At 35.7% G+C, this 24,209-nt stretch overlaps 1 protein-coding gene across 3 annotated transcripts in view; it reads left to right on the top strand.

Annotated features, from left to right (window-relative positions):
* TPR (translocated promoter region, nuclear basket protein) overlaps positions 1–24,209 on the top strand; it is a 46,215-nt gene that overhangs the window by 6,381 nt on the left and 15,625 nt on the right. For 2 of the 3 annotated variants that reach the window (XM_042874015.1, XM_042874013.1), the window contains exons 9-39: positions 670–757; positions 1,247–1,387; positions 2,180–2,271; positions 3,090–3,287; positions 3,832–3,939; positions 4,467–4,693; positions 6,040–6,203; positions 6,567–6,706; positions 6,829–6,977; positions 7,324–7,486; positions 7,911–8,045; positions 8,749–8,889; positions 9,028–9,196; positions 9,693–9,859; positions 11,222–11,374; positions 12,076–12,192; positions 12,997–13,200; positions 13,284–13,468; positions 13,897–14,044; positions 14,428–14,565; positions 15,243–15,374; positions 16,218–16,348; positions 16,685–16,895; positions 17,221–17,367; positions 17,530–17,728; positions 18,355–18,560; positions 19,264–19,325; positions 20,310–20,518; positions 20,816–21,088; positions 21,860–22,008; positions 22,857–22,940. In XM_042874015.1, coding sequence (XP_042729949.1) covers positions 670–757; positions 1,247–1,387; positions 2,180–2,271; positions 3,090–3,287; positions 3,832–3,939; positions 4,467–4,693; positions 6,040–6,203; positions 6,567–6,706; positions 6,829–6,977; positions 7,324–7,486; positions 7,911–8,045; positions 8,749–8,889; positions 9,028–9,196; positions 9,693–9,859; positions 11,222–11,374; positions 12,076–12,192; positions 12,997–13,200; positions 13,284–13,468; positions 13,897–14,044; positions 14,428–14,565; positions 15,243–15,374; positions 16,218–16,348; positions 16,685–16,895; positions 17,221–17,367; positions 17,530–17,728; positions 18,355–18,560; positions 19,264–19,325; positions 20,310–20,518; positions 20,816–21,088; positions 21,860–22,008; positions 22,857–22,940 — 4,830 coding nt within the window. The remainder of the gene's footprint in view (positions 1–669; positions 758–1,246; positions 1,388–2,179; positions 2,272–3,089; positions 3,288–3,831; positions 3,940–4,466; positions 4,694–6,039; positions 6,204–6,566; positions 6,707–6,828; positions 6,978–7,323; positions 7,487–7,910; positions 8,046–8,748; positions 8,890–9,027; positions 9,197–9,692; positions 9,860–11,221; positions 11,375–12,075; positions 12,193–12,996; positions 13,201–13,283; positions 13,469–13,896; positions 14,045–14,427; positions 14,566–15,242; positions 15,375–16,217; positions 16,349–16,684; positions 16,896–17,220; positions 17,368–17,529; positions 17,729–18,354; positions 18,561–19,263; positions 19,326–20,309; positions 20,519–20,815; positions 21,089–21,859; positions 22,009–22,856; positions 22,941–24,209) is intronic. The other variant, XM_042874014.1, reaches the window with a different exon arrangement.

The raw sequence follows: 24,209 nt of genomic DNA, 5'->3' as shown, positions 1-24,209 counted from the left end.
CATCTAAGCAGGAATTTGTGTTGGTTGTTTTGTCAGCTCAGAGTGAAAAATATTCTGTAGTGTGTTACGACAGCTGAAAGAGCCAGCTGACTGGTCCTCTGTTTATCTGCTGATTTCACGGATTAAGTAATCCTGTTTTGTGAGTTTTCATGCATCGATAGTTACATACCTAGCATTAAGTGCAATAGAATGTTTAATTTCTGCATGAGTATTTTGTCTGGTCAGATCATAGATGATGTTACCCCTGCCGAAGCATTGTACAGTCTTGTACTTCTGAAATCTTTAACTGAAAACAAAGAAACACAAACTGTGTATATAATATTTTGAATCTCAAATTCTTAAGGAGATCAAATTTGAATACTCAAAATTTCTTAGAACTGTTCCTTTTCTTCAATAAATAAAAAGCTAGTACCACCTATAAAGCAGCTAAAGGGCATGCCAACATTAGTTAGCTTTGTCGTAGCATACTGGTGTCTGATGTGTCTTACTTTCAGGTAGGTGGCTTGCATCAATTGAGATTTAATCCATGTGGAAACAGAGTTGTCCAGCTTAGGTGAATCTCCTACTATTTTACTCAAAATCTCTATAATTTTGGTCTGTTTGAACTTTATTATGAAGATAGTTGCTCTTACTACATAGTAAAAAGTTACACGAAATGCTTTTATTTAGAGTGCTGCTGATGACTCAGAGGCAAAGAGCAATGAACTGACAGGTGCGGTAGAAGAGCTGCACAAGCTTCTAAAGGAAGCAGGTGAAGGTAAGCTTTGAATGAGAAGTGGAGGAATAGAACCTAACAACCTCTTTATAACTAAGTTGACAAGCTTTATAACTAAGTTGAGCATTTATGAAGGGATGATCCTTAGGATTTGGGGATGGAGGAAACGCTACACTTTGTAACAAACATTTTATGTGTCTATTTTAATTTCCTTGGAGGTCTGTGTGTACGAGGGAATCCTCAGATACACATGAAATTTTATTTTGAATGTTGAGGAGAGGACCTAATTTTGCAGCTTTTCTTTTCCATTTTATTTCTCAGTTTGGATTTCATTGATAAAAGGGCAGTTCTCATTTTATCTCTCTTCTATGCGAAGGTGATAGGCAGCAGTTCTTGTTTCTGTCATTATACTGGGTATTCTTATAAGCATGAGCTTCTGCAAGCTCTGTAAAGTGGAATTTAAAGTTTGTATGCCAACTTAGATTGTTCTAAGTGGGGGGGGAAAAAATGAAAATTGCCTGTCAATTTTAGCTAATAAAGCAACCCAAGAGCATTTGGCTGAGTTGGAAGAGGCAAAAGCTGTAATGGAAAAAGAATTGAGAGAGAAGATAAGTAAGCTGGAAAAGGAACTGGAGAATGCTAACGATCTACTGTCAGCAACAAAACGTAAAGGTAGGAGTGACATTAGGAACTAAAATGCGTAGAGCCTCAGACATTTTATCCTTACCAGTTTTCCATGAAATTAGTAATGCTGCATGTATGTAGGGAATGCAATAATTCATATATAATGTGCATGTAGGTAGGTGTTTTTCCCCACTAGAGAAATACGTTTTTTTTTCAAGTTCCTCTGTTAATCTGATATATCTTTTCATATAAAAAGTAGAGGAAAAATTCTCTAATGCTGAATCCATTCTACTGTTAATGGTTTTATGGTGACTATAGCATGAATGGTAGACTTCTAACAAAGAAATCTGTCCTTAAATTTCTATTTACTGCTAAATCTTGCTCATAATTGCTCTAGTTTTTTGTTGTTTTGTTTGTTTGTTTTTGGAAAGAAGAGCCTGTTTATTCAATACCTGTAGGAAGTTTGTGGAGGCAAGAGAACAGTCCAAGAGGGAGCAGAGGCATCAAGTACATTTGTTATCTCTGTAAGGAATGTCAACAAGTCCTCTGCAAAAGCTGTTCATAATTTCAAATTAAACTGGTTGAAGGGCCTGATGATGTGCAATAAAGAATATTAAGTATAATATCAATCACTTGCAACGTATACCTAGAGAAAACATTTCCACCAGTAACTTTAAGAACTTAAAATATAATTATTTAGAATACACTGGTTGTAAAGTACAAAGGTATATGAGAACATTCTTTATTTTTAATAAAGAATATTTATAATGGTATTATTGCTCCTTTTTTTTTTTTTTTTTTTTTTTTTTTTTTGGCTAATTGGTGGTGTTATGTGTTTAGGAGCCATATTGTCTGAGGAGGAACTGGCAGCCATGTCTCCCACTGCTGCAGCAGTCGCTAAAGTAGTAAAACCTGGAATGAAATTAACGGAGGTAAGTGAGAAGAAATTTGCCAAGTTTCAAGGCCCTTGAAAAGCCAGCAGAGAGATACTAGTAATGGAGGAGTGTAGATTTTCATTCACTGGCTGAGAACTGGTATAATTCCCAACTAAAGTAAACAAAATGTTGTGTTTCAGGCAGGCTTGACTAGCTATAATATTGGCACGTTTATGCCATATACATTTTAGATTCAACTTAGTATATTAAAACATACAGAAGTTTTGGTTTTGTGTCTTTTTTTTTTTTTTTTTTTTTGTATTCCTGGATTTTTTGTGTATGTGCCCACAGCTTATTTTCTGTATTTTTGACAGGACGTTTTCTTTGTTGATACATATTTGCATAATTTAGGTATTTTTTCTGCTGTGGGGTTGGCTTATACTTGAAGGAAAAAATGGATGTAATGATACATGAACGTGTAGATTTTTTTCCATCTGTCTATGGAAATGTGTTCTTTTTGTTTTGGTCATTCTGTTCAGCCATAAAATTATACTCCATGCTTGCTATTTTCTATTGTGATACTACATTTTATATTTCTATTAAGTTTTCTTAAGGTTTGTCACTTCTATGTGGAATTCTTTAATTGCATACAGTTGCACTGTAACAGTTTGCATTTCTGAACTGCTCTGCCATGGTGTGAGTTACAAGAACATTTTTTTCTTTTTAAGTCAGTCTGGTTCCTTTGAATTAATTTGGTTACCACTGTATAAACCTACGGTGCTCTAAGATACCAACTGTGTAATTACCAGTGGTTCTTTGATACATCTGGCCAGATTTGTCTGTAAAAATAAATAAATAAAAAACTTGTGTTGCAGCTCTACAATGCATATGTAGAAACTCAGGATCAGTTGCTTTTGGAAAAGCTGGAGAATAAGAGAATCAATAAATATTTGGATGAAATAGTGCAGGAGGTTGAAGCCAAAGCACCAATTCTGAAACGTCAGCGTGAGGAATTTGAGCGTTCCCAAAAAGCTGTTGCTAGTCTATCTGCAAAGCTTGAGCAAGCTATGAAGGTTAGTATAAAAGGAAAAGAAGCACAAAAAATATGAAAAAAAAGATTTTGATGTCTTTAATTCCAAAGACTGCTAAAATATGTATAAATAGGGTCTTTTGTTCAGCTGTTCCTGTGGGGGAAATGCCCATTGAACTTCAGCTTGAGAATTATCGAGCTTTTACAGAATTACATTGTGTTTTACAGAAACAACATTTTTATTACTTTGAAGTTAGCCTTTAGATGTGATTTTTGTGGTGGAAAAAGAATATAGACTTCAGTGTTTCTATTAATGCACACTCTAATGAAGCATTATGCGTTGTGGCTTCTGATGCCTAAGTACATGAGGTTTAACCTTTTAACTTGAGGAAATAAAGCTTGATTTTAATTGAAAAAGTAAAGCTGCTGGTTAGTCTTGAAGTAAGCAAGATTAGTAAAAATCTGTTATGCATATTTAATTCACAGTGCATACCTCAGTAATTGACATCATATTTCTCTCTCTCTCAAAAAAAAAAAAAAAAAAAAAAATTTCTTGAATGAATTACTACATATTTTTTTAACTGCAGGAAATCCAGAGATTGCAGGAGGATGCTGATAAAGCCAATAAGCAGACCTCTGTGCTTGAAAGAGAAAACCAGAGACTGGAAATACAAGTGAAAGACCTCTCACAGCAGGTAGAACAAATGCTGCTGTAGTTTTAAAATGTGCTGTTTACAGTTTGTTTATTAATATAGTGCTGTTTTTCTAAATCTACTTGAAAGCTGTGTTCAGCTATGCTCGTTCTTGGGCTGTCATAAGAATTATTAATAGCATTTCCCTGAGATAATATGATATTTACATTTCTGCTTACAGAACTGGATTAAGTTTATGGATAGAGGAGAGGCATCTTTAGAGTAATACCGTTCAACATCTGTCTGGAAAACTAAAGTATAATTTGTTTTTTGTTTTATTGGGAAGCCCAGTGGTAGGTTTCAGGAATTGAACACCAGAAATATCTACTTCTGATTTTGATGTGGTTTTCATTCTGCCAATCTGTCTTTTTAATAATGCATTTACCTCACAAGGATGTGTTTATTGTAACAGTTCATGTGTTGTAGGAAAAAGAAAATACTTGAAATTATTTTGTAATACTGGTTTTTTTTTTTTCTGAATGAACTTTTAATACTATGTGCAAGTCTTATGCTAGATTGTTCTCTTTCAGATTCGTGTGCTGTTAATGGAACTTGAAGAAGCTAGAGGCAATCATGTGATTCGTGATGAAGAAGTGAGCTCTGCTGACATCAGTAGCTCTTCCGAAGTAATATCTCAACATCTGGTGTCTTACAGAAACATTGAAGAACTTCAGCAGCAGAATCAGCGTCTCCTGGTGGCTCTTAGGGAGCTGGGAGAGGCTAGAGAAAAAGAGGAGCAAGAAACAACATCATCCAAGTAAATAATTTGTTCTTTCTATTGAAGTGTTTATGCTGTGTAGTAACGGAATTACCTGCAAACTGTTCACTTTTTTGTTCTTACTGATTATGTGTATGTAAGTTAATATATGCTCATGAGCAACTCCGTAATTGTGGTTTAACCTGGGAGACGGAGCTCAGCACCACACAGCTCTTTGCTCATCCCCGCTCCCAGTGGGATGAGGGAGAGAACTGAAAGGGGAGAAAAAAAAAGTGGAACTTAAGAGTTGAGATTAACAACTATTTACGAAGACAGAAAAGGAAGTGGGTAAAAGATTAATAGTTACGATAATCACACACACAAACACACAGAACAAGTGATGCACAAGCAGTTACTGCCCCCCCTTGCCAACTCCTCACTGTTTTCCAGTTCTTGGTTTTTTTGCACTATGCCATATGGAATGGAATATCCCTTTGGCCAGGTTAGGGCAGCTGTCCAGGTTCTGTCCCCTCCCAGCTCCTCGTGTTCTCACTGCCCCACCTCTGGGGGGCTGGGGAAATAGCTGAAAAGCAGAATGTCCTTGGCTTTGTGCAGCACTGCTCAGCAACAACTGAAACACTGGTGTGTTATCAACATTGTTTTTCTCGTGAAGCCAAAATACAGCATTGTACCAGGCATAGTGAAGGAGAAATCTATACTGTCTCAGCTGAAACCAGGACAGTAATATATAAGGGCAATTGTTATTAAGCAGATGCCATATTGCTGTATCGCTTTATGTCTCATCATTCCCCCTTCAACATTGTTTATTTGACTAATGAAAATAATTTTTCTTCAAACATTCTTCCTAAACATTTTTTTTTTCATAGATACACAGGTCTGAGAATACACAGTGAAATGACAGCCTATCATAAAATAGGAGTAGTCTGTGTGAAAATCTTTTAAACTTGTGACATTCAAGAAAAATGATTGTCAGTCCTCCACTAAATGCGATTCCACACATAGATGTTATTCAAAGAAGATTTAAGTTTTCATTTGTGCTGAGGAAAAAAAGAAAAGCATATGGGCTATAAAGCTCATAAATAATGTGATTCTATATTAAACAGTCTCAGCGTGATTTTCTGTTAATGCTGCTGTTCAAAGTTACTCACGTGAACAGAATTACCTCTATTCTGCCTTTCATGAAAGGGGACGCCTACTTTCTTTCAGTCATCTACAAAAATCAAGACCTTATGCCATTTTTCCCATATATTTTCTGAAACATCTCAGTGATGCTTAGCTTTCAAAGGTAACGTGTACTCTGGAAGACTTGTCACAAAATCTGAGAAGTGTGTAACCTTGGTAAGCCTTGTTGTTATATTACTAAAAACAACTGGTCTTGGTTTCAGAATTTCTGAGCTTCAAAGTCAACTTGATGAAGCTCTCAATGAGCTAGAAAAACTGCGTGAGTCACGTCATCATCAGTTGCAGCTCGTTGAGTCTATCGTTCGTCAGCGTGACATGTTTCGCATATTGTTGGCACAGACCACGGGAGCTGTCATTCCTTTGCAAGGTCAGTTCTGTGCTTCTGTGCCAATTGTTACAAGCTTCCAGGGGTGATGCTAAAATGAGACTAGTAATTTCTGTTAATTTCCTATTCCACTTTTACGCTTAGTTAATTGAAGATCCATGAATTGCATTTGGACACATGATTCTATTTCTGTAGTGTAATAACTTCCGCGTAATGACTCGCCTGTAGTGGTGACTACATATGTGATGTAGTAGCATACTGTAGGTGTAAAGAGTGGGCAGTCAGTCACTTGCTTAGGAAAACACACGACTTTCCTAGCAACATAGTATTGTTCTTAGGTTATATGATTTTCTGCTTTGCAAAGCCTTCATTCAGTTGTCATCTTTAAAATTTATTTTTTTCTAGCATCTGGTATCTTGCCAGAAGAGATTTCTCTTACATCTACTCCAAAGCGCTCAACTATACCTCAAGCCATGTCAACTCCAGCTCCAGCATCAATGAGTGAGTCGGTGGAGACTGCGGAGGCTAAAGCTGCACTTAAGCAGGTATTATTTTTTTTTTTTTTCAGAAAACACTGCACAAAGCTGTTATTGTGGTGTTGGTTTTGTTTTTTGTTTTTTTTTTTTTTTTCTTTTCTAAGTACATTGATGTCTATTCTTTGATGCAGTTGCAGGAAGTTTTTGAGAACTATAAAAAAGAGAAAGCAGAGAATGACAAGTTGCTGAATGAACAAAATGAAAAGCTTCAGGAGCAAGTCACAGAATTGAGGTCACAAAATGCAAAGATATCCACACAGCTGGAGTTTGCCTCCAAACGGTAAACTGGCAATTTGTGTTACTTTATGTATGTGCTCTTAACAGAAGAATCACATGGACTGCTTAATATAAGTTGCTTGGGAAGAGTTACCAGTTAAGTATCAGCATTATCTATTTTGTTAAAAAAAAAAAAAAAAAAAAAAAAAAAACCCACAATATCATAAGGGTGGGATTGAGAATATACCCCGTAGTTAAGTACAGGATATATGAGGCTATCTGAAAAACAGTGCATATCAACATGAAATATATGTCTGTGTATTTACACATCTTATGTTTAAATTTAAAAAAAAAAGAAAAAAAAAAAAGTATGATGGCAAACATTCTTTGCTATGTTGTTCTCTGTGAAGTTATGAAATGCTGCAAGATAATGTTGAAGGCTATCGTCGAGAAATAACATCTCTACATGAAAGAACCCAGAAACTCACAGCAACAACTCAGAAGCAAGAACAGATCATTAACACTATGACTCAAGACCTGAGAGGAGCTAATGAAAAACTGGCAGTGGCAGAGGTGAGTACTACAATGGATGAGGCTTCACATATCCCAAGTTAGTGCTAGAATTTTTCTTAGAAGTTGTTAAAACTGGATGTGTGATAGTTTTAAATGTCAACTACTGTATTCGTAGTATGTATACTTGTGTGTTTTTGAATCTAATGGTGTTTGTTTGCAACTTCACAGAAAATATCTCAAGTACTGAGTAAAGATGGAATAAGATATCCAAGGTGTTTCAATGCCCGTATTTACATAGTAAATAGAATGTGATAAATGAAGCAGTTGTGTTATTACTGTTCTTGGGCTTGATTTATACCCTGTAGTTTTAAATCAAAAGCTTGCTGCAGTAGTATTAAATGACCATGCTGGTACTATCTGAAGTAAAAAATAAAGACCAGATTTGGGACAGATAACAAAATTTGTATTGTTTGCTATCTTAAAGGTGAGAGCAGAAAATCTAAAAAAGGAGAAAGATATCTTGAAAATGTCAGATGTGCGTTTGACTCAGCAACGTGAGTCTCTACTGGTTGAACAAAGAGGACAGAACTTGCTACTTACTAATTTGCGAACTATTCAGGTATGGAATGTTACTCATGGTAAATATCTGTCAGTCTTCGGTAAATGTCAATTGAAATTGACTTCCTGAGTCATAGAATAGGGTCTGAAAGAGGATTGTTTATTTGTTACAAGTTGACACTAAACATAAATTATTTGAGCAACTTCTTTAAGATCTTTTTAATTCCTGTCTTGCATTTAAGATTTTGCCTGTGTAGATAATAGAGAGTTTTGAAATGATGAACAGGGTTTTTGCTTTAAGGTGGAGACAAAATGTGAAACAAAGAAAAAGGAAAAAAAAAGGTTGTGTATTTTTATAATAGTAAAATTTACCAATGCTTGCCTTAATAAAGTATGCCTTAAAACAATAGGGGAATAGACTATTGTTTTCAGTTTTTAAGGTAAACTTACTTTTGTAGCATAAATATGTAAGGTTGCACATTTTGTCATATTCAACTTTTGTAGAAGGCTTTTTGTTTTTTTAATCCCCGTATTAGACCACTTGAGTAATGGGTTTTCTCCTAATACTTGTATCCATATTATTAAAGAATATTTCAAAACTAAGTCTAAGTCTTAACTGCTGTTTCATGTATAATTATTGCTCCATTTAGTAATTAGTGTGGTTAGAAGTGTTATGACAATAAACCATTATGAAGTGCTGCAATAATTCAGAAGAAAATTATTGAAATATGTTGTAAGCATACTGCATTATGTTCTTTTATCAGGGAATACTGGAGAGGTCTGAGACGGAAACAAAACAAAGACTCAATAATCAGGTAGAAAAGCTGGAGCGTGAGATATCTCAGCTAAAGAAGAAACTAGAAAACGAGGTGGAACAAAGACATGCTCTTACCAAAAATCAGGAGGTAAATATAACTATGCTAAACTTGCCTTAGTGAAAATAAAGCAAGAGTTGAATGAATGGCTTCTGCCAGCTTGCAGTGGATTTTCAGATGTGAAATTTAGGAGCTCAGGTATATTGGAACTTCCTGCTGTGTATTCAGGTTCACATCCTGGATCTTAAGAGGCAGCTAGAGACTGAGACAAACCGTCATGTTCACACGAAGGAGCTTTTGAAGAATGCCCAGAAAGAAACTACAGTGTTGAAACAACAGCTTAATAATACAGAGGCTCAGCTAGCATCTCAGTCATCACAGAGGGCTCCAGGGAAAGGTAAAGATGTTTTCTTGCATTGAATTTCTCTTTATTTTAAACACTATTATGTGTAGAATGGTAAGATTCATTACAATTTAGAATTAAGGAGGAAATATAGTAAATAATAAATCACCTCATTTTTGCAACCACAAATTTGAGTGAAAGATAACCAGGATGAGTTTTTAAAGTAAAATCAATGTCCAGCAGATTTTAAAAATGGAAAAAAGTAAAACCAAACTAAACGAAGAATCGCTTTTATTTTTATTTCAGGGCTTTTACATCTTTAAAGTATCTGTTTTTAAGTAGCCAATTTTTTGTGAATCAGCAGTTTGTTGTAAGCCATTCTTTTGTTTATAAATAACAACTTTCTTTAGGGATGCTTTATGAGGGTGATTTTATTTTCTTCTAATTTTTCTCTCAGTTATCCTCAAAAAATTTCAGTTTTTAAATGGAGCAGCTGTCTAAAAAGCTGAAGTAGACTTCCACAGTTAATGAATATCTCCTGATGTTATAGGTCAGCCTGGTACAAGTGAAGATGTGGATGATCTTGTAAGTCGACTAAGACAAGCTGATGAACAAGTCAATGACCTAAGAGAAAGACTCAAGACTAGTTCTAGCAATGTGGACCAGTACAGAGCCATGGTTCTTAGTCTAGAGGAATCTCTTAATAAGGAAAAACAAGTAAGTAGTTAGCATCTAACACTCTTTATTAAAGCAAAACGAGAAATATAATGGAAGATTTTACTTTTTGTTTGTACTGTGTTCTGTAGATTTATGGGAGGAATTAGAAAGCACCTGAGGGTAGTTTAGTTTTAGCACTGTAAAATAATGTAGTTAGATCAGACTTTACACAACTTCATTAAAAATACTTATAATGAAGGAAATATTAAATGTCTTGCAACATATTTTTAAAATGTTGAATTGTAAATTTGACTTAGCTTTGTACTTCCTTCAAAAGAGGAAATTCTTCCAAAAATTCTTCCTATAACACTGTGATCATTGTTCTAAAAATATTATCTCTCAGTCAAAGCAGTTAAATCCATACCTTCTTTAGCTAAATAATAATCTTCAGTGATTCTGAAGAACATTCTTGATGTGTTCACTGGAAGAGCTTTATAACAACTCTCCCTTCTGTGAAATACTTGACCATTTTAATGGTGAACGAGGTGATCTTCTTGCAAGATGTTCAGCATATCAAAATAAGATCACAGAAGTAGGACACTCATTTTCTAGTGAAGTTACAGCTTCATAAGATGGTGTGTTTTTCTAGTATCCAGTTCTCTTCTGATCTGTGATCTGTCTTCTGTTACTGTATAACTTAATCTTAATTGTGGCTTGATTTGCCTTATGAGTGTTCCAGGTTTAGTGTGTTCTAAAAAAATAAAAATAAAAAAAATGTTGATGCATGGCTGAACGTAGTCATCTAAACCATATCTTAGGTGTACTTCTAGCTTGGAGAAGAGAAGGTTCTGAGAAGACTTTATTGTGTGCTTTCAATACTTAAAGGGATCTGTTAAGCAGGAGGGAGACCAGCTTTTTGCATGGCCTAGTGATAGGAAAAAGGGGGGGAATGGCTTTTAAACTATGACAAAGGAAATTTAGGTTAGACATTAGGCAGAAATTCTTTACTCGGAGAGTGGTGAGGCACTGGAAAAGGTTGCCCAGAGAAATTATGGATGCCCCATCCCTGAGGGCATTTAAGCCCAGGTTGAATCAGGGCCCTGAGCAATCTGATCTAGTGGAAGGCAACCTTGCCCGAAGAAGAGGGTTGGAACAAGATAATCTCTATGGTCTCTTCCAATCCAAGGTATTCTATGATTCTATGTATTGTAGTTTTGAAAAAATAAAATTTTTTCAGTGCTATTTTTTAGTTTCAGCATCTTCAGTGATGTACTAAATGAGATGTTGAGAATACCTTCTCTGACTATTACTAAATATTACTAAAATCAAGGTGCCATATTTAAAGGAAAAAAAACAACAAAAAAAAAAAAAAAAAAAAAAAACCCAAACGTATCTATATCTAATTATGAGCTTTGATGAAAGGTGACAGAAGAAGTTCGCGCAACAGTTGAAGCTCGTCTGAAGGAGTCTTCAGAGTATCAAGCACAGCTGGAAAAGAAGTTGATGGAGTCAGAAAAAGAAAAGCAGGAACTTCAAGAGGAAAAGCGTAAAGCAGTGGAGAATATGGAACAACAGGTACACATCAAATACCACCTCTCTTAGGCTCTCTTGCACTGTCCTCAAGAATGAGTTTTTACTTGATTCCCTCCTTCTGTAGGAGCAGTGCATTGTAGTAGTGCCCAAAACTAAATCTCCTAGGATATACTGAAGTCTAACTAAATCTGAGAAGTTTCCAAACATGAAGTTTATCACTTCATTGGGATAGTGACAGCTTTAAATGGACTACCATCCTCTTGAACTCTAAGCACTAGTTACAGTAAAATGTGAGCAAGCCTTTGAGAAAGGTTTTGTGTAATCTGTTTTGGAACATGAACCAAAGCAGTACCTGTAGGATGCATGTATCCTAAAACTAGAGTAACCTTTGTCTCTATTTGTATCTTATTTGGGCTCTAACTGGGCTGGAAAGAAACATCATGAATGCAGTTAGTACTGCATTGAAACCAGACTCTGAAAGAACAGTATTATTTTTTACATGAGAAAGAACTTTGAATGTTTGTAAGACAAAGATGAGGGAGTGTTTCTTTTTATGTTTTAACTGTTATAGAATAATTATGCTTCAGCTTTAATTTATTCACAACTGCCTACAGTCAAAGCTGCATTCAATACTTAGTTAAATACTTTGTCAGTTAGTCTTTAAATTTTTATTTGATTTTTTGTTTGTGGTTGATTTTTTTTTTTTTTTTTTTTTTTTTTTCTTCCCTCATTCGTCACTGTAGCTATCAGAACTAAAGAAGAGCCTGTCAGCTTTGCAATCAGAAGTTCAGGAGGCCCTTCAGAGAGCCAGCACAGCTCTAAGTAATGAACAGCAAGCCAGACGTGACTGTCAGGAACAAGTATGTTTGTTGTATTTGCCTGTTTTAGCCAAAGGTAGTAAAATTAATGTTAGTTTTTCATTGTTTTTCTCTTGAACTCAGGGCATTTTTCAAGGTTATCCTGCCAATTGTATTAGAGAAAATGAAAACAACTGTAAGAGCATTTTATCTGTTTTATGAATCTGCCTTCTTAATGCATCACTGTTTTACATTATCAAATGTTTGTAAATTAAACTGACTTTGAGATAAAGTGATGCTGCAAGCACAGTTTTTGTCATTAAAAAAAGCAATGAATTCCAAGGTTTGCTTCATTATGTAAAAAATATATTAGCAGCATGTGATAAGGTTAGCTGTTGTTTAATCCAGCCCCAAAATTTATTAGACAGTCTTCCTTTTTTTTTTTTTTTTTACCTAATGTTACAACCGCAGGCTGTCCTTAGCTTTTTACCCTCATGTACTATATATCTTTCCCATTCACATGCAGAAATAATTGGCAGATGTTTTTATAAAAATTTCCATGTCTCATCTGTGCAGAATCTACAGCAAGAGTATTGACTGTAGATTATCTACAAAAAGTGTTTCTTCCACCGACCCTCTCAAAAGAAATGATTACACTTTCTAACTTTTTAAAAAGAATAATTTCTTCAATTAATTTCAATAATTTCTAAAAGTATCAATATCTTCTACACTTAGGAATGATGAAAGGTTTTGGTCAGTGGTTTTGTTTTTGATCCGCATTCACTAATTTTGTCCAGCGTTTAAGAATCTCCAGGTAGTATCAAGCACAACACAAAAGGTAACAGAATCTGTAATTGTTTTCTTCAGGCAAAAATGGCTTCTGAAGCTCAGAATAAATATGAACGGGAATTAATGCTTCATGCTGCTGATGTTGAGGCATTACAGGCTATTAAAGAACAAGTTGCCAAGAATACAGCAGTAAAGCAGCAGCTTGAGGAAGCTGCACAGAAAGCTGAGTCTACGTTGCTAGAATGCAAAGCCTCCTGGGAAGAGAGGGAAAGAATGATGAAGGTATGATTGTTTTTATGGTTGCAGTAGGTGTTATCAATTGCTAGTCTACATGAACTTTAAATTACTGAATAATTTTGTTGTAGGATGAAGCTTCAACACTTGCATCCCGCTGTGAAGATTTGGAAAAACAAAATCGATTATTACATGAGCAACTGGAAAGTCTGAGTGACAAGATGGTGACCTCTATGAAAGAAGCTATGCCATCTGCATTAAATGTTTCTCTCAATGAGGAAGGGAAATCTCAGGAACAAATTTTAGAAATTCTTAGGTAAATTCAGCTCTGAGCTCCTTCTGTTGGTGGTTTTAATTCAATTTCCCAAATAAATAGTTCAGTCTTACTTCATATTTGAGAGACAATGTATAAAACTTAAATATGTTTTTAGTAGGTAGGAGATGATTGTCCTATATCAGTAAATAGTAAAGAGAATTTCTTTCTACTCCTAGAAAAACAGCAAAGTCAGTTTTGACAGGAAGCTAAGGTAGATTTTACAATGTGTGACTGGCAGGAAAGTTTCATAGAGATTTTCTTTTTTTTTTTTTTTTTTGTAAATCTAAATTTTTCTATGGTTTTTGTCTCAAATTTTCATCTTTATGGATCAATTTCTATACTCTTACTTCTTTAGATAGAGGATGCTTCTATTTAAAATGCCTTGCTTCATGTTTTCATTGACATGATGCCTTCTTTGTCTTGCGCAGATTTATACGTCGAGAAAAGGAGATTGCAGAAACCAGATTTGAGGTGGCCCAGGTGGAAAGTTTGCGTTTTCGTCAGAGAGTGGAGCATCTGGAAAGAGAACTCCAGGAAGTGCAAGACAGTCTCAATGCAGAGAGAGAGAAGGTGCAGGTATGGTTCAATATTAATGTTTATGATGTCAGGAAGTAGAGGGTTGCTCTCTGTGTTCTGCTTTCTCTCATTGCTGCTTGTGCTGAAGAATTTTGGAAGAATCAGAACCTTCTGTATTGAGGTTGGTATCTAGCCAAATGGAGAGTCTTGTCCTGGATCCTGTAAAGCACTGGCAATACCAAAAGCACGTAAATGGGGAAAATAAAGATCCTTTATCTGTTTTTTTCCCAAACTCTTTTTTTCTTCAGTGATATTTACTTGTTTTGAATGTCTGTGTGAGATAATGAATTTCCACAGTAGTTACATAAGTTAGCATTATGCCTAGTCTCAGTCAGTATGGATATGTGTACAAGCAAAACAAATGAGTTAAATATTTTTAAAAGGTAACAGCAAAAACCATTGCGCAACATGAAGAATTAATGAAGAAGACAGAAACCATGAATGTACTTATAGAAACCAACAAGATGCTAAGAGAAGAGAAAGAGAGGCTAGAACAGGAGCTGCAGCAAATGCAAGCAAAGGTTAGTACTGGTCTCACGTATGTTTGCAGGCATTCAACTTGGTGAGTTAACATCTGGATATACTGTTAATTACTTAAATTGTGAGTATTCTTTTACATCAAACTCGTATGAGGAGATGTTCCATTTTGGATTTAAGGTGACATTGCTCTTAGAATATTGCAGTCACAAGTTCAGTTTTCTTTACTGAAAATCAGCATTTATCACTGATGTTGTAACAAGGGTATTATCAGCAGATAATGGCACAAAAATACATGCAAAGTAGGCCACAATTTTATTGAGAATGTAAAAACAAAATGTATAGATATCTCTTCCCAGTTCTACCTACGCATTGCTTTAATAGAATCCAGTGTAGTTTTGCTTGACTTCTAATACACAGTAATTCATTTCTTACAGCGAAGGACAAAGTAATGGTTTTGAGATTGTGAAGCTATAACTATAGTTGTTTTTCCTGTAGGATCATAGCCTACTCTTGCTTTCTGTTACTTTTCCTGCCTCCAGCTGGCTACTGAGAGGCAGAGTTGGGGAAAAAAAGCTTTATCATGACTTTCTTGGGGATGTTTTGTTTTTTTTCTACAGTCTTTTTGCTGTCTCTGTCTTTCTTATAGTCATTAAACAAAGCCTACCATATTCCATTTTCTTGAGTCTCATTCAGTTTAATCTCCAACTGTGATTTTCAGGTACGCAAGCTTGAGGCAGACATTCTACCTCTACAGGAGTCTAATGCTGAACTGAGTGAGAAGAGTGGAATGTTGCAGGCAGAGAAAAAGCTTTTGGAAGAAGATGTCAAACGCTGGAAAACCCGAACACAGGTGGGAAATGTACATTTTAAGAAGCGTTTTGGAAGAGAAAGAAGAGGAAAAAAGTTCCAAAACATTTTTTAAAACAAAAAAAAACACACAAAACTATGTAATTTAAGTGACAGAAAAAAAAGGAAATGTATTTAAATTTAAATCTGCATAAGCAATGTTTTATAGGTAGGCTGTTCTAATTCATAGGCAGACTAAATCAAAACACAGAATGACAGAATCATAGGGTTTGGAAGGGATCATCGAGTCCAGCTGCCCCAGCAAAAGCAGGTTTGCTGCAGTAGGTTTTACAGGAAACCGTCCAGGAAGGTCTTTAATGTCTCCAGAGAAGGAGTCTCCACAACCTCTCTGAGAGGACTCTTCCTATGTTCCAGTTTGTGCCCATTGCCCCTTGTTCTGTTGCTGTGCACCGCTTAAAAGTGCCTGGCTTCATCTACTTGACTCCCACATTTTAGGTATTTTTAAATGGTGATCCCTTCTCCAGGTTGGCAGTCTGAGGTCTCTCAGCCTTTACTTGTATGGGCGATACTCCAAGTCCCTCCTCGTCTCTGTGACCCACCACTTGACTCTCTAGAAGTTCCTTGTCTGTTTCAAACCCTTAGTTTTGAAGTCCGGAGCTGGATTCAGTCCTCCAGATGTAGCTTCACCAGGACAGAGTAGAGGGAGAGGGGTAGCCTTCTTGACTGTGAGAGCACACTGCTGTCTCATCGCCAGCCTGTTATCAACCAGGACATCCAGGTCCTTCTCTGCAGAGCTCACAAAACAGTAACTCTGTTTAAAAAGATAGCCTGAATGTGTCTGTTTAATCATCTTGTGAAAACGCAGACTGTTTTATCAACCTTTCAGCATTTGTTGAGTCAGCAGAAGGACACGGATCTTGAAGAATATCGGAAGCTACTTTCAGAAAAAGAGGCAAATACCAAGCGTATACAACAAATGAGTGAAGAAACAGGCAGGCTTAAAGCTGAAATAGCCAGGTATTGTAAAAGTCAATCAGTAAAACATCTGATGCAAAGCTTAATGTTTATAATAAAATTGCATATGGAAATGTAACTTCTTCACTATTTCCATGTAATTATTAAACTTTTGGTGTTATTGATGTAGCCTGATAACATACAAATAAAATAAGAATTGTTTTGGAAGATGTCTCATAGCTAAAGAAGCTCTAAAAAGCATTAAACATTTGTACTGTAAAATCCTAGAGAATACTATTTACTGTGGATGGTGCCTACAGTATTGCATAAATGAGTGATATTGCAGTATATTATTTCAGACTTCTCACTTGCATCTCCTTTTTCTTTCTTGCTATTTAGAACTAATGCATCCTTGACTACAAGCCAGAATCTTCTTCAGAACTTGAAGGATGAAGTAGCCAAAATAAGAACAGAGAAGGAAACTTTGCAGAAAGAACTAGATGTTAAGGTGGCTGATATACAGGAAAAAGTGAAAACTATAACACAGGTCAAGAAAATTGGGCGCAGATACAAGACTCAGTATGAGGAGCTGAAAGCACAGCATGATAAGGTAGATATGATTTTGTTTGCAAAGAAATTCAGTTGTGTGTTTTCATGTAAAGGTCATTAGCTGGATTATACATTCCCTTTGCTGTGACATGAGCACTTGCAAAGGGAAAAGCAGAAAATTACATAGTTATGCTAACTCAGAAAATGAGTTCTATATCATTTAATACTTTGCTATGTTGTTAACACAACACTGGAGTTCATTAGAATGCCTGTGTTCTACCCAGAACTTTTAAAATTATTGCTCTGCATGCAACTGCAACTTGTGGAAGTGAATGTGTTCTAACTGGACAGCATCATTCAGCCTGATACCACTTGACATATTTCAGATGGTTGCCGAAGCAGCAACTCAGTCTTTAGTAGAGCAACAAGAAGAACAGGTTTCTGTCCAGGAAGTACAAGAACTGAAAGACTCTCTCAGTCAATCTGAAGTGAAGACAAAGACTTTGGAGAATCAGGTTGAAAATTTACAAAAGGTAAGAACAGAGCAAGCAATTTCAGAGGAATTTTTCTGGAGTCTCAAATAAATAACTGTGAAGACCATGATGGTGGTGGTCTGTGTGCATTTGCACATAGATGTGTGTACACACAGAAACATAGTTTTCTGAAATAGCTCATTGTGGCCAATCTTTCTATAGACTATAACAGAAAAGGAAACTGAAGCTAGAAATCTTCAGGATCAGGTATCACAGCTACAGTCAGAGCTTGCTCGTTTTCGTCATGATCTGCAAGAGAAGACTACACAGGAGGAGCAGCTTAGGCAACAAATCTCTGAGAAGGAAGAGAAAACTAGGAAAACCTTTCTCGCAGCCAAGCAGAAAATTGCGCAATTAGCTGGTATTATTAATTTTTTTTCCTGTTCTTAAGGTGTCTTCTGTTTGGGTTTTTGAGTATTCCTCTGGGGAAGTATTCAGACAGTATTCTTAACGGTATTTTCTACATTAGATGTCTTAAAATTGTTCTAAGATTTAGAAAATTTAGTTCCTTAAGGAGATGGTGCAGGTACATAACTACTGTACATCTGGGGAATCAAAATTTTGTCTAATTTTGGCCAACCAATTTTTTTATGGTCTTGTTGATTACAGCAGATTGACTCTCCTAAAGACTTCAGTAATTCTCCCCTTGCCTCCTCAGAATGTAAGGGTGCAAAATATGCCACTTCTTCTTCTATTTTAAATAGATATTGAGAGGAATGATGGTGCAAGTACTTGCTGAAAATATCTTGTCCTCCTATGACTGCTTATTTATTTATTGGATATATTTTTATATTCAATTTTTTTATTTAATTGCAATTAAATGAATGATATGCAGAAGTTAAATGTCTTGAAGAACTCCTAAAGCTTAACATATTTAGGATTTCAAAATTATTCAGTCATCTTATAAAATCAGATGGGCATTCAGCATGCAGAGACCTAGTATGCAGTTTTACAGTAGCAAAACTGGATCCTTTCCTATTAAATTAGGTACAAAAGAACAGCTAACTAAAGAAAATGAAGAGTGGAAGCAGAAGAGCAGTTCATTAGAAGAGCAGAAGACTGAACTGGAAGTACGGATGAGTGCACTCAAGTCACAGTATGAAGGTCGAATCTGCCGCCTGGAAAGAGAGCTTAGAGAGCAGCAAGAGCGACACCATGAGCAGCGAGATGAGCCGGCAGAATCTACAAATAAGGTACAGAATCTGTTTATATGGCTGCATGAGAACAGGTTAGCCTTTTTTATGTGTCTCGTACTGAACTACAGCAGCTTTCAGCCCTAGCTCTGTTGTACAGTTTGGCTTGTTTTTTTAATGTATTCGTATGGGAGAACTTTAGGTGAAGGCTGGTTTATCTAATACTAAACAGTAGATGAAAATTCTTCTTATAAATAAATAGCAGTGAACCTAGCAAATAGCACTACTCAAGTTCCATTAGCCCCAGACTAGTGGTTTTGGAGATATGCAGGCTGGCTTTAGTAAGGATTCAGAACTTAATTTAAAACTTGTTTCTTGCCAGTATCATAATACCCAATGCTGGCAAGCATGCAGTTATCTTGATCACAGTGAATTAGCTGATAAATTGTTTTCACTATGCTTTTGATTTTTATATTTTCATACATATGTTCAGCTATTTTTGGCAGTGTTTTATATTTCAACAGCTTCAAAAAATATCTGAAAAGTCTTGAGAAATTACTGAATTAGTTTACATACTTGGTATGACTGCTGTGATTTTTTTGAGAGAACTTTTGATTAATCATGCAGTCTGATTAGGCACACTAACAAAGATGTTCTTAAAAACAATTGTTAATGAAAAGATTTGTCTGCTGAAGTATTCTACCTAGCTGCTTGCTCTGTTTTGTATTTATATGTCACAATGCTTTTGTTTCCTACTTCATAGGTTCCAGAGCAGCAGAGGCAAATTTCACTCAAGTCTACTCCAGCTTCAGGTGAAAGAGGAATGTGAGTTATAGGGCTTGGGGTTTTCTGCAGAGTTTCTGCTGTTTTTATCTTCATTTAAGTTGGTTTTTTTTTGTTTTTTTGTTTTTTTGTTTTTCAGAAAACAATTGGCTTTTTCCAAGTTTTCTTAAGCAGCTGTAAAATACTCATTGGCATATGTTCTTCCTATTTTCTTAGACCCATTTAATCATTAATCAATAAAGCTTTCCAGATTTGTCATATAACTACCAGGAACAAGATACTTGCAAAACACTAAGTCTGAAAATTCCTCAAAAATACTTGAACATTCATAAAGTTGTTCAATTTTGGTTATTACCTTTAACCTATTTGTAACAGTGGAGGGTGAGATGGGGAAAGTTTCTTGTGCAAGGAGCTCAGACATGAGAAATGGACTAAGTTGATGGTAACTAGCAGATAAAATTGTCGAATGGAACAGCAGCCAAGCTCCAAAATGCATAATATTATCATTTTACTAAGTTTAGTGAACTGAATGTCTTTTAATTTTATTATATCATACATTTAAACTAAGACTCTGATCTTCAAAAATACCTTGTAAATTTGACTGATCCTCATGTCAGTCAAGAAATTATATTGTTCTGTATTTAGTGAACCAATTAGCTTTAATATAAACTGCATTACTTACCTTAACAAAAATACCAGTGCAGCTAACATTATTAACTGTGCTTGTCCTTTTGATCTGCTTACAGATTGCTCACAGATTGTTAGTAGATTACCCTTGAAGAAATCTGTCAGTCCTCTAAGCTGGACAGAATGTTACTGATGGAATTGTTGGCCTGTTTGTTTGTTTTTTCCTTTATTTATCATTAAAAATTAAGCAAATTTTGGAAGACAAATTGTTATGTCCTTGTCAGGTTTTCAAAATCTTCAAAAATGAATATTTCAGAATATGATAATATATTTAAATTCAATATTTTAAAAATTTTGCTTTCTGTGATACCATGATGAATCCAATACTCTCTTTTTCAGTGCTAGCACTTCAGATCCACCAACAGCAAATATTAAGCCAACACCTGTTGTGTCAACTCCAAGTAAAGTGACTGCTGCTGCTATAGCTGGGAATAAATCTACTCCAAGAGCTAGTATCCGTCCAATGGTTACTCCTGCTACAGTCACTAATCCTACCACTACTCCAACAGCCACAGTTATGCCTACAACACAAGTGGAGACTCAGGAAGGTGAGCATTTTAGTAGTACTGGGATCTACATCAGCTGTAAGGTCTGTTTTTTTCCTTGAAGTCTCACTAGATGTTTGAGGTACTTTCATTGATACCGTGTCTCTTTAAATACTGCTCTCTTGTGAACACTTTTGTTGCCACACAGTTCTCAGTTCCTCATCTGAGCACAGATAGAAGCAATGTTAACTGAATCTGAGAAACATTTCATCTGCATATTCAGGACGTTCTGATATTGAGAAATGTGAACCTCACTTGATTATATGATGACAGTTGAATGTACTACTGTTTGCCTTTCAGCTATGCAGTCAGAAGGACCTGTGGAGCACGTTCCGGTCTTTGGAAGCACTAGTGGATCTGTGCGTTCCACCAGTCCAAATGTTCAGCCATCTCTCTCTCAGCCTATCTTGACTGTTCAGCAGCAGACTCAAGCAACTGCTTTTGTGCAGCCCACTCAGCAAAGTCATCCTCAAGTCGAGCCTGCTAATCAGGAGCCATCCCCTACCATTGTAGAAGTTGTACAGAGCTCTCAAATAGAGAGGCCATCCACTTCTACAGCAGTGTTTGGCGCAGGTTGGTTTCATTTTATTGGCCTACCTTCTTGAACAGTTCCTTTGAAGTAGCTCCATTGTCAAACCAGGCCTAATTTCAGCCAAGGCATATACTTTTTTTCTTTCCCTTATTATATTGCATGTTCTACAAAATCTCTTTGAGTGGACTACTTTCATAAACCTTCAGAAGAGCTACCCCTGAAATGCAATGGTCAGGACATTCCTTAAATAGGGATTAAAACTCATGTGTATCTATCCATAGCAGTCTTGGGGTTTAATACATTAAACTTTTTTGCTCCTGTTTCCATAATAGATTTGGAACAAAGTTAATTTTAGGATTCACGAGTAAAATACTTAAGTTGGAATTCAAGATATAGAGAAGAACACTGAAACTACTCTGTGTAGTGCATTTACATCTGTTTGCCACACATAGTATGGAACTCAGTTTATTTCCCAAAAAACACTTTTGCAAACAGCTTTTTTGTTTTTCAGTACATATTCTGTTAGTTTTTAGGTGCACTTTTCAGAAGCAATGATGTGGTAAAAAAGTATTTTAGTGTTGTAACCCTTGGAATCTTACATTGGAGTCCAGTTAGAGAATATGGATCCAAGAACATAAGATTTGTAACCCAGCGTACTGATGTTTTCTTGTCCTAGAAGACAGCAAAACACAGTTCCAGTTCTGTTATTCAGAGCAGAAGAGTTGGTTTTACAGAGTAAAACACCGAACCTTCCAGTTTTCTGTTTTGTACATTTATAGTTCTCCTCCAAATAACTGAGAGTTTTTTCCAAGTTTCAGCTACCCCAAGTTCTTCACTGTCTAAACGTCCAAGAGAGGAGGAGGAAGATAACACTGTGGAAAACTCAGACCAGATTTCAGAGGAAACAGTGGATGTACCTCTTCCAAAGAAACTGAGGAGCATACAGAGGGTTGGACCTGAGGTTTGTAAGAACATAAACATGCTGCTGGTACATTGCTGCTTTGGTTGATTTTTAATGGGAAGAGGAAGTATATTACTTCGGAGTTAAGTCAGTTAATTTTAAGCATGAATATTTAATCTATCAGAGAAGAAGCAAGTTTGGGTGTCTTAAAAGGCAGATGTTGTCCCAGCTACATTGGCTAGCACAAATCATAGTGAACTGGAGTGTGGGTGGGGAGAGAGAGAGCCATAGCCTAGCACAGAAGAGGAAGAAGTTAAAATATTTTTAGATGTGGTCTGAAAGATCATTATCTACACTGATTGTGGAAGAAAATAGCGTGCTTGAGGAGATGCCAGAAAAGGAAAAACGAAGTGCTTTGTTGAAAAACATGGAGACGATGCACATGAAATGTTGGTGTGAGGGAACCAGGATATCCTGAGAAAATAGAGTGAGCTTGAGACTCCTCACAGCAGACAATTTATGAAAAATGTTAAGGAATACAGACACTTCATTAGCTGTGCAGAATAGGAGTGCATAACATAGAAGGACAAGATTGTAATGAGATTATCACTTAATTAGCTGAGAGGATAGGGTCTGAATAGGAAACTGAGGATTTTGTTTAGTTCTATGTAGATCTAGGAACACTGAAGAGAGTCAGGCCAGTGAACCAGAATGAGAAGATGGTATTTCAGGACAGAGAAATCAGAGGTGCTAGATAAAAACAAAACTAAGGAATAGTAGCAAAAGGAGAAAAAATGTTATCCATAATCTTTGTGGGAAGAGAAGGAATAGAAAAGAAGTCTAATATGCTAGAGAATCAAACTTGCAGGATTAACGATATGTCTTAAGAAAGGTATATGGTGTTTCAGGAGGAAGTGACAGCAGAAGAAAGCACTGATGGTGAAGTAGAAGCTCAGACATACAATCAAGACTCACAGGACTCCATTGGAGAAGTAAGTATATTTGAAAAGAAAAAAAAATCATAGTTTCAGAAAAAAAACTTTTTTACTATTATGTCATACAACACTTTTGAAAGAGGGCTCTCAAATCAGATCCTACAGAATGTCAGTTGAAAACAGTTATAACCGTTTGAAGTTTAAACTTGCTATCTTTAAGAATAGATACTGATTTTTTTAATTGCACTCTACGTGCACCTATATAAGTAACAGTGAGAATGTTAATGAGTCTTTACAATTTAATATGACATTTTAGAAATCCTGGTATCTTTAGCCCCAGGACTGTGTAGTGAAGCTGAGACATAGAGGTTAAATGTATCACAGTATAAAAACAGATGTGGAGTTTACATTTCTTCATTTACTTCTTTGCTATCTGGCTTTAGTTTTAAAGAAATATTTGACATGTCCTTGGATCATGGTATGATAAAGAAAGGAAAAGAAGTTGCTTTTGTGCTAGTTCTGTAAAATGCATGTTACAGCTGTGTTAGGAATGCTAAATATAAGTGAAAAGCAGATATTTAATCTTCTTTGTCTTTAGAAACAAGCACAAGTCATGGTAGTTCTCTAACTTAGCATAGTCCCATCTAGAGTTGTGAAATCTATTTTCTTTAAGCAGTGGTAAGTACTCTTTAGTCAGGCATTTTCCCTCATATCCTTTATTTATTTAGAAGACATGATAGGTGTTTACCAATAAATGCTAGCTGTGTGCTTTCTATCTTTCTATCTATGCCATGTATTCTTAAAATTTAATACTACTACTCAATGTGATTATTTAAATTCTGCTGCTAAACACCACCTATTTGCATTACAGTGACACATTACTTGGTAAATAACAGAACCTAGTTATCTAACCTGAGCCAGAATACTTGAGTGCTATAAAATATATCCAGTAGAGTCCTAATTTAAGTTTTGTGAGAGTTTTCTCCCTGAAACATTTTATTTCTCTTGAAATACTTTCAATACTTCAGTACTTTCTCTTGAGTACTTTCAATCATACTTGTATATTCAAAATGTTTATACTGAATCTGACATTTGTACTGAATGTGAAGAGAACATGATGACTCTGTCCGACTGTCATGCAAATTTCATAACTTTTCATACAGACTGAAAGAACTCTAGTAAAATAGTAACTCAGATTTCATTTTTCAGAAGAGAGATTGTTATTTCTTGATCCTGGAGAGACTCCTAGTTGTTTGTATTCAGTGGCATCATAATCTCTAGCATTGTCTTGTTTTCTCCTATTTTGTTGGTTCTTAATGATGTCAT

The sequence above is a fragment of the Lagopus leucura genome, unplaced genomic scaffold (genome assembly GCF_019238085.1).
Source record: "Lagopus leucura isolate 7727_CA_CO unplaced genomic scaffold, USGS_WTPT01 Super-Scaffold_100009, whole genome shotgun sequence".
NCBI classification, from domain to species: domain Eukaryota; kingdom Metazoa; phylum Chordata; class Aves; order Galliformes; family Phasianidae; genus Lagopus; species Lagopus leucura.
Note: the sequence above shows the minus strand (reverse complement) of the source record. Positions and strands in the feature narration are given on the sequence as shown.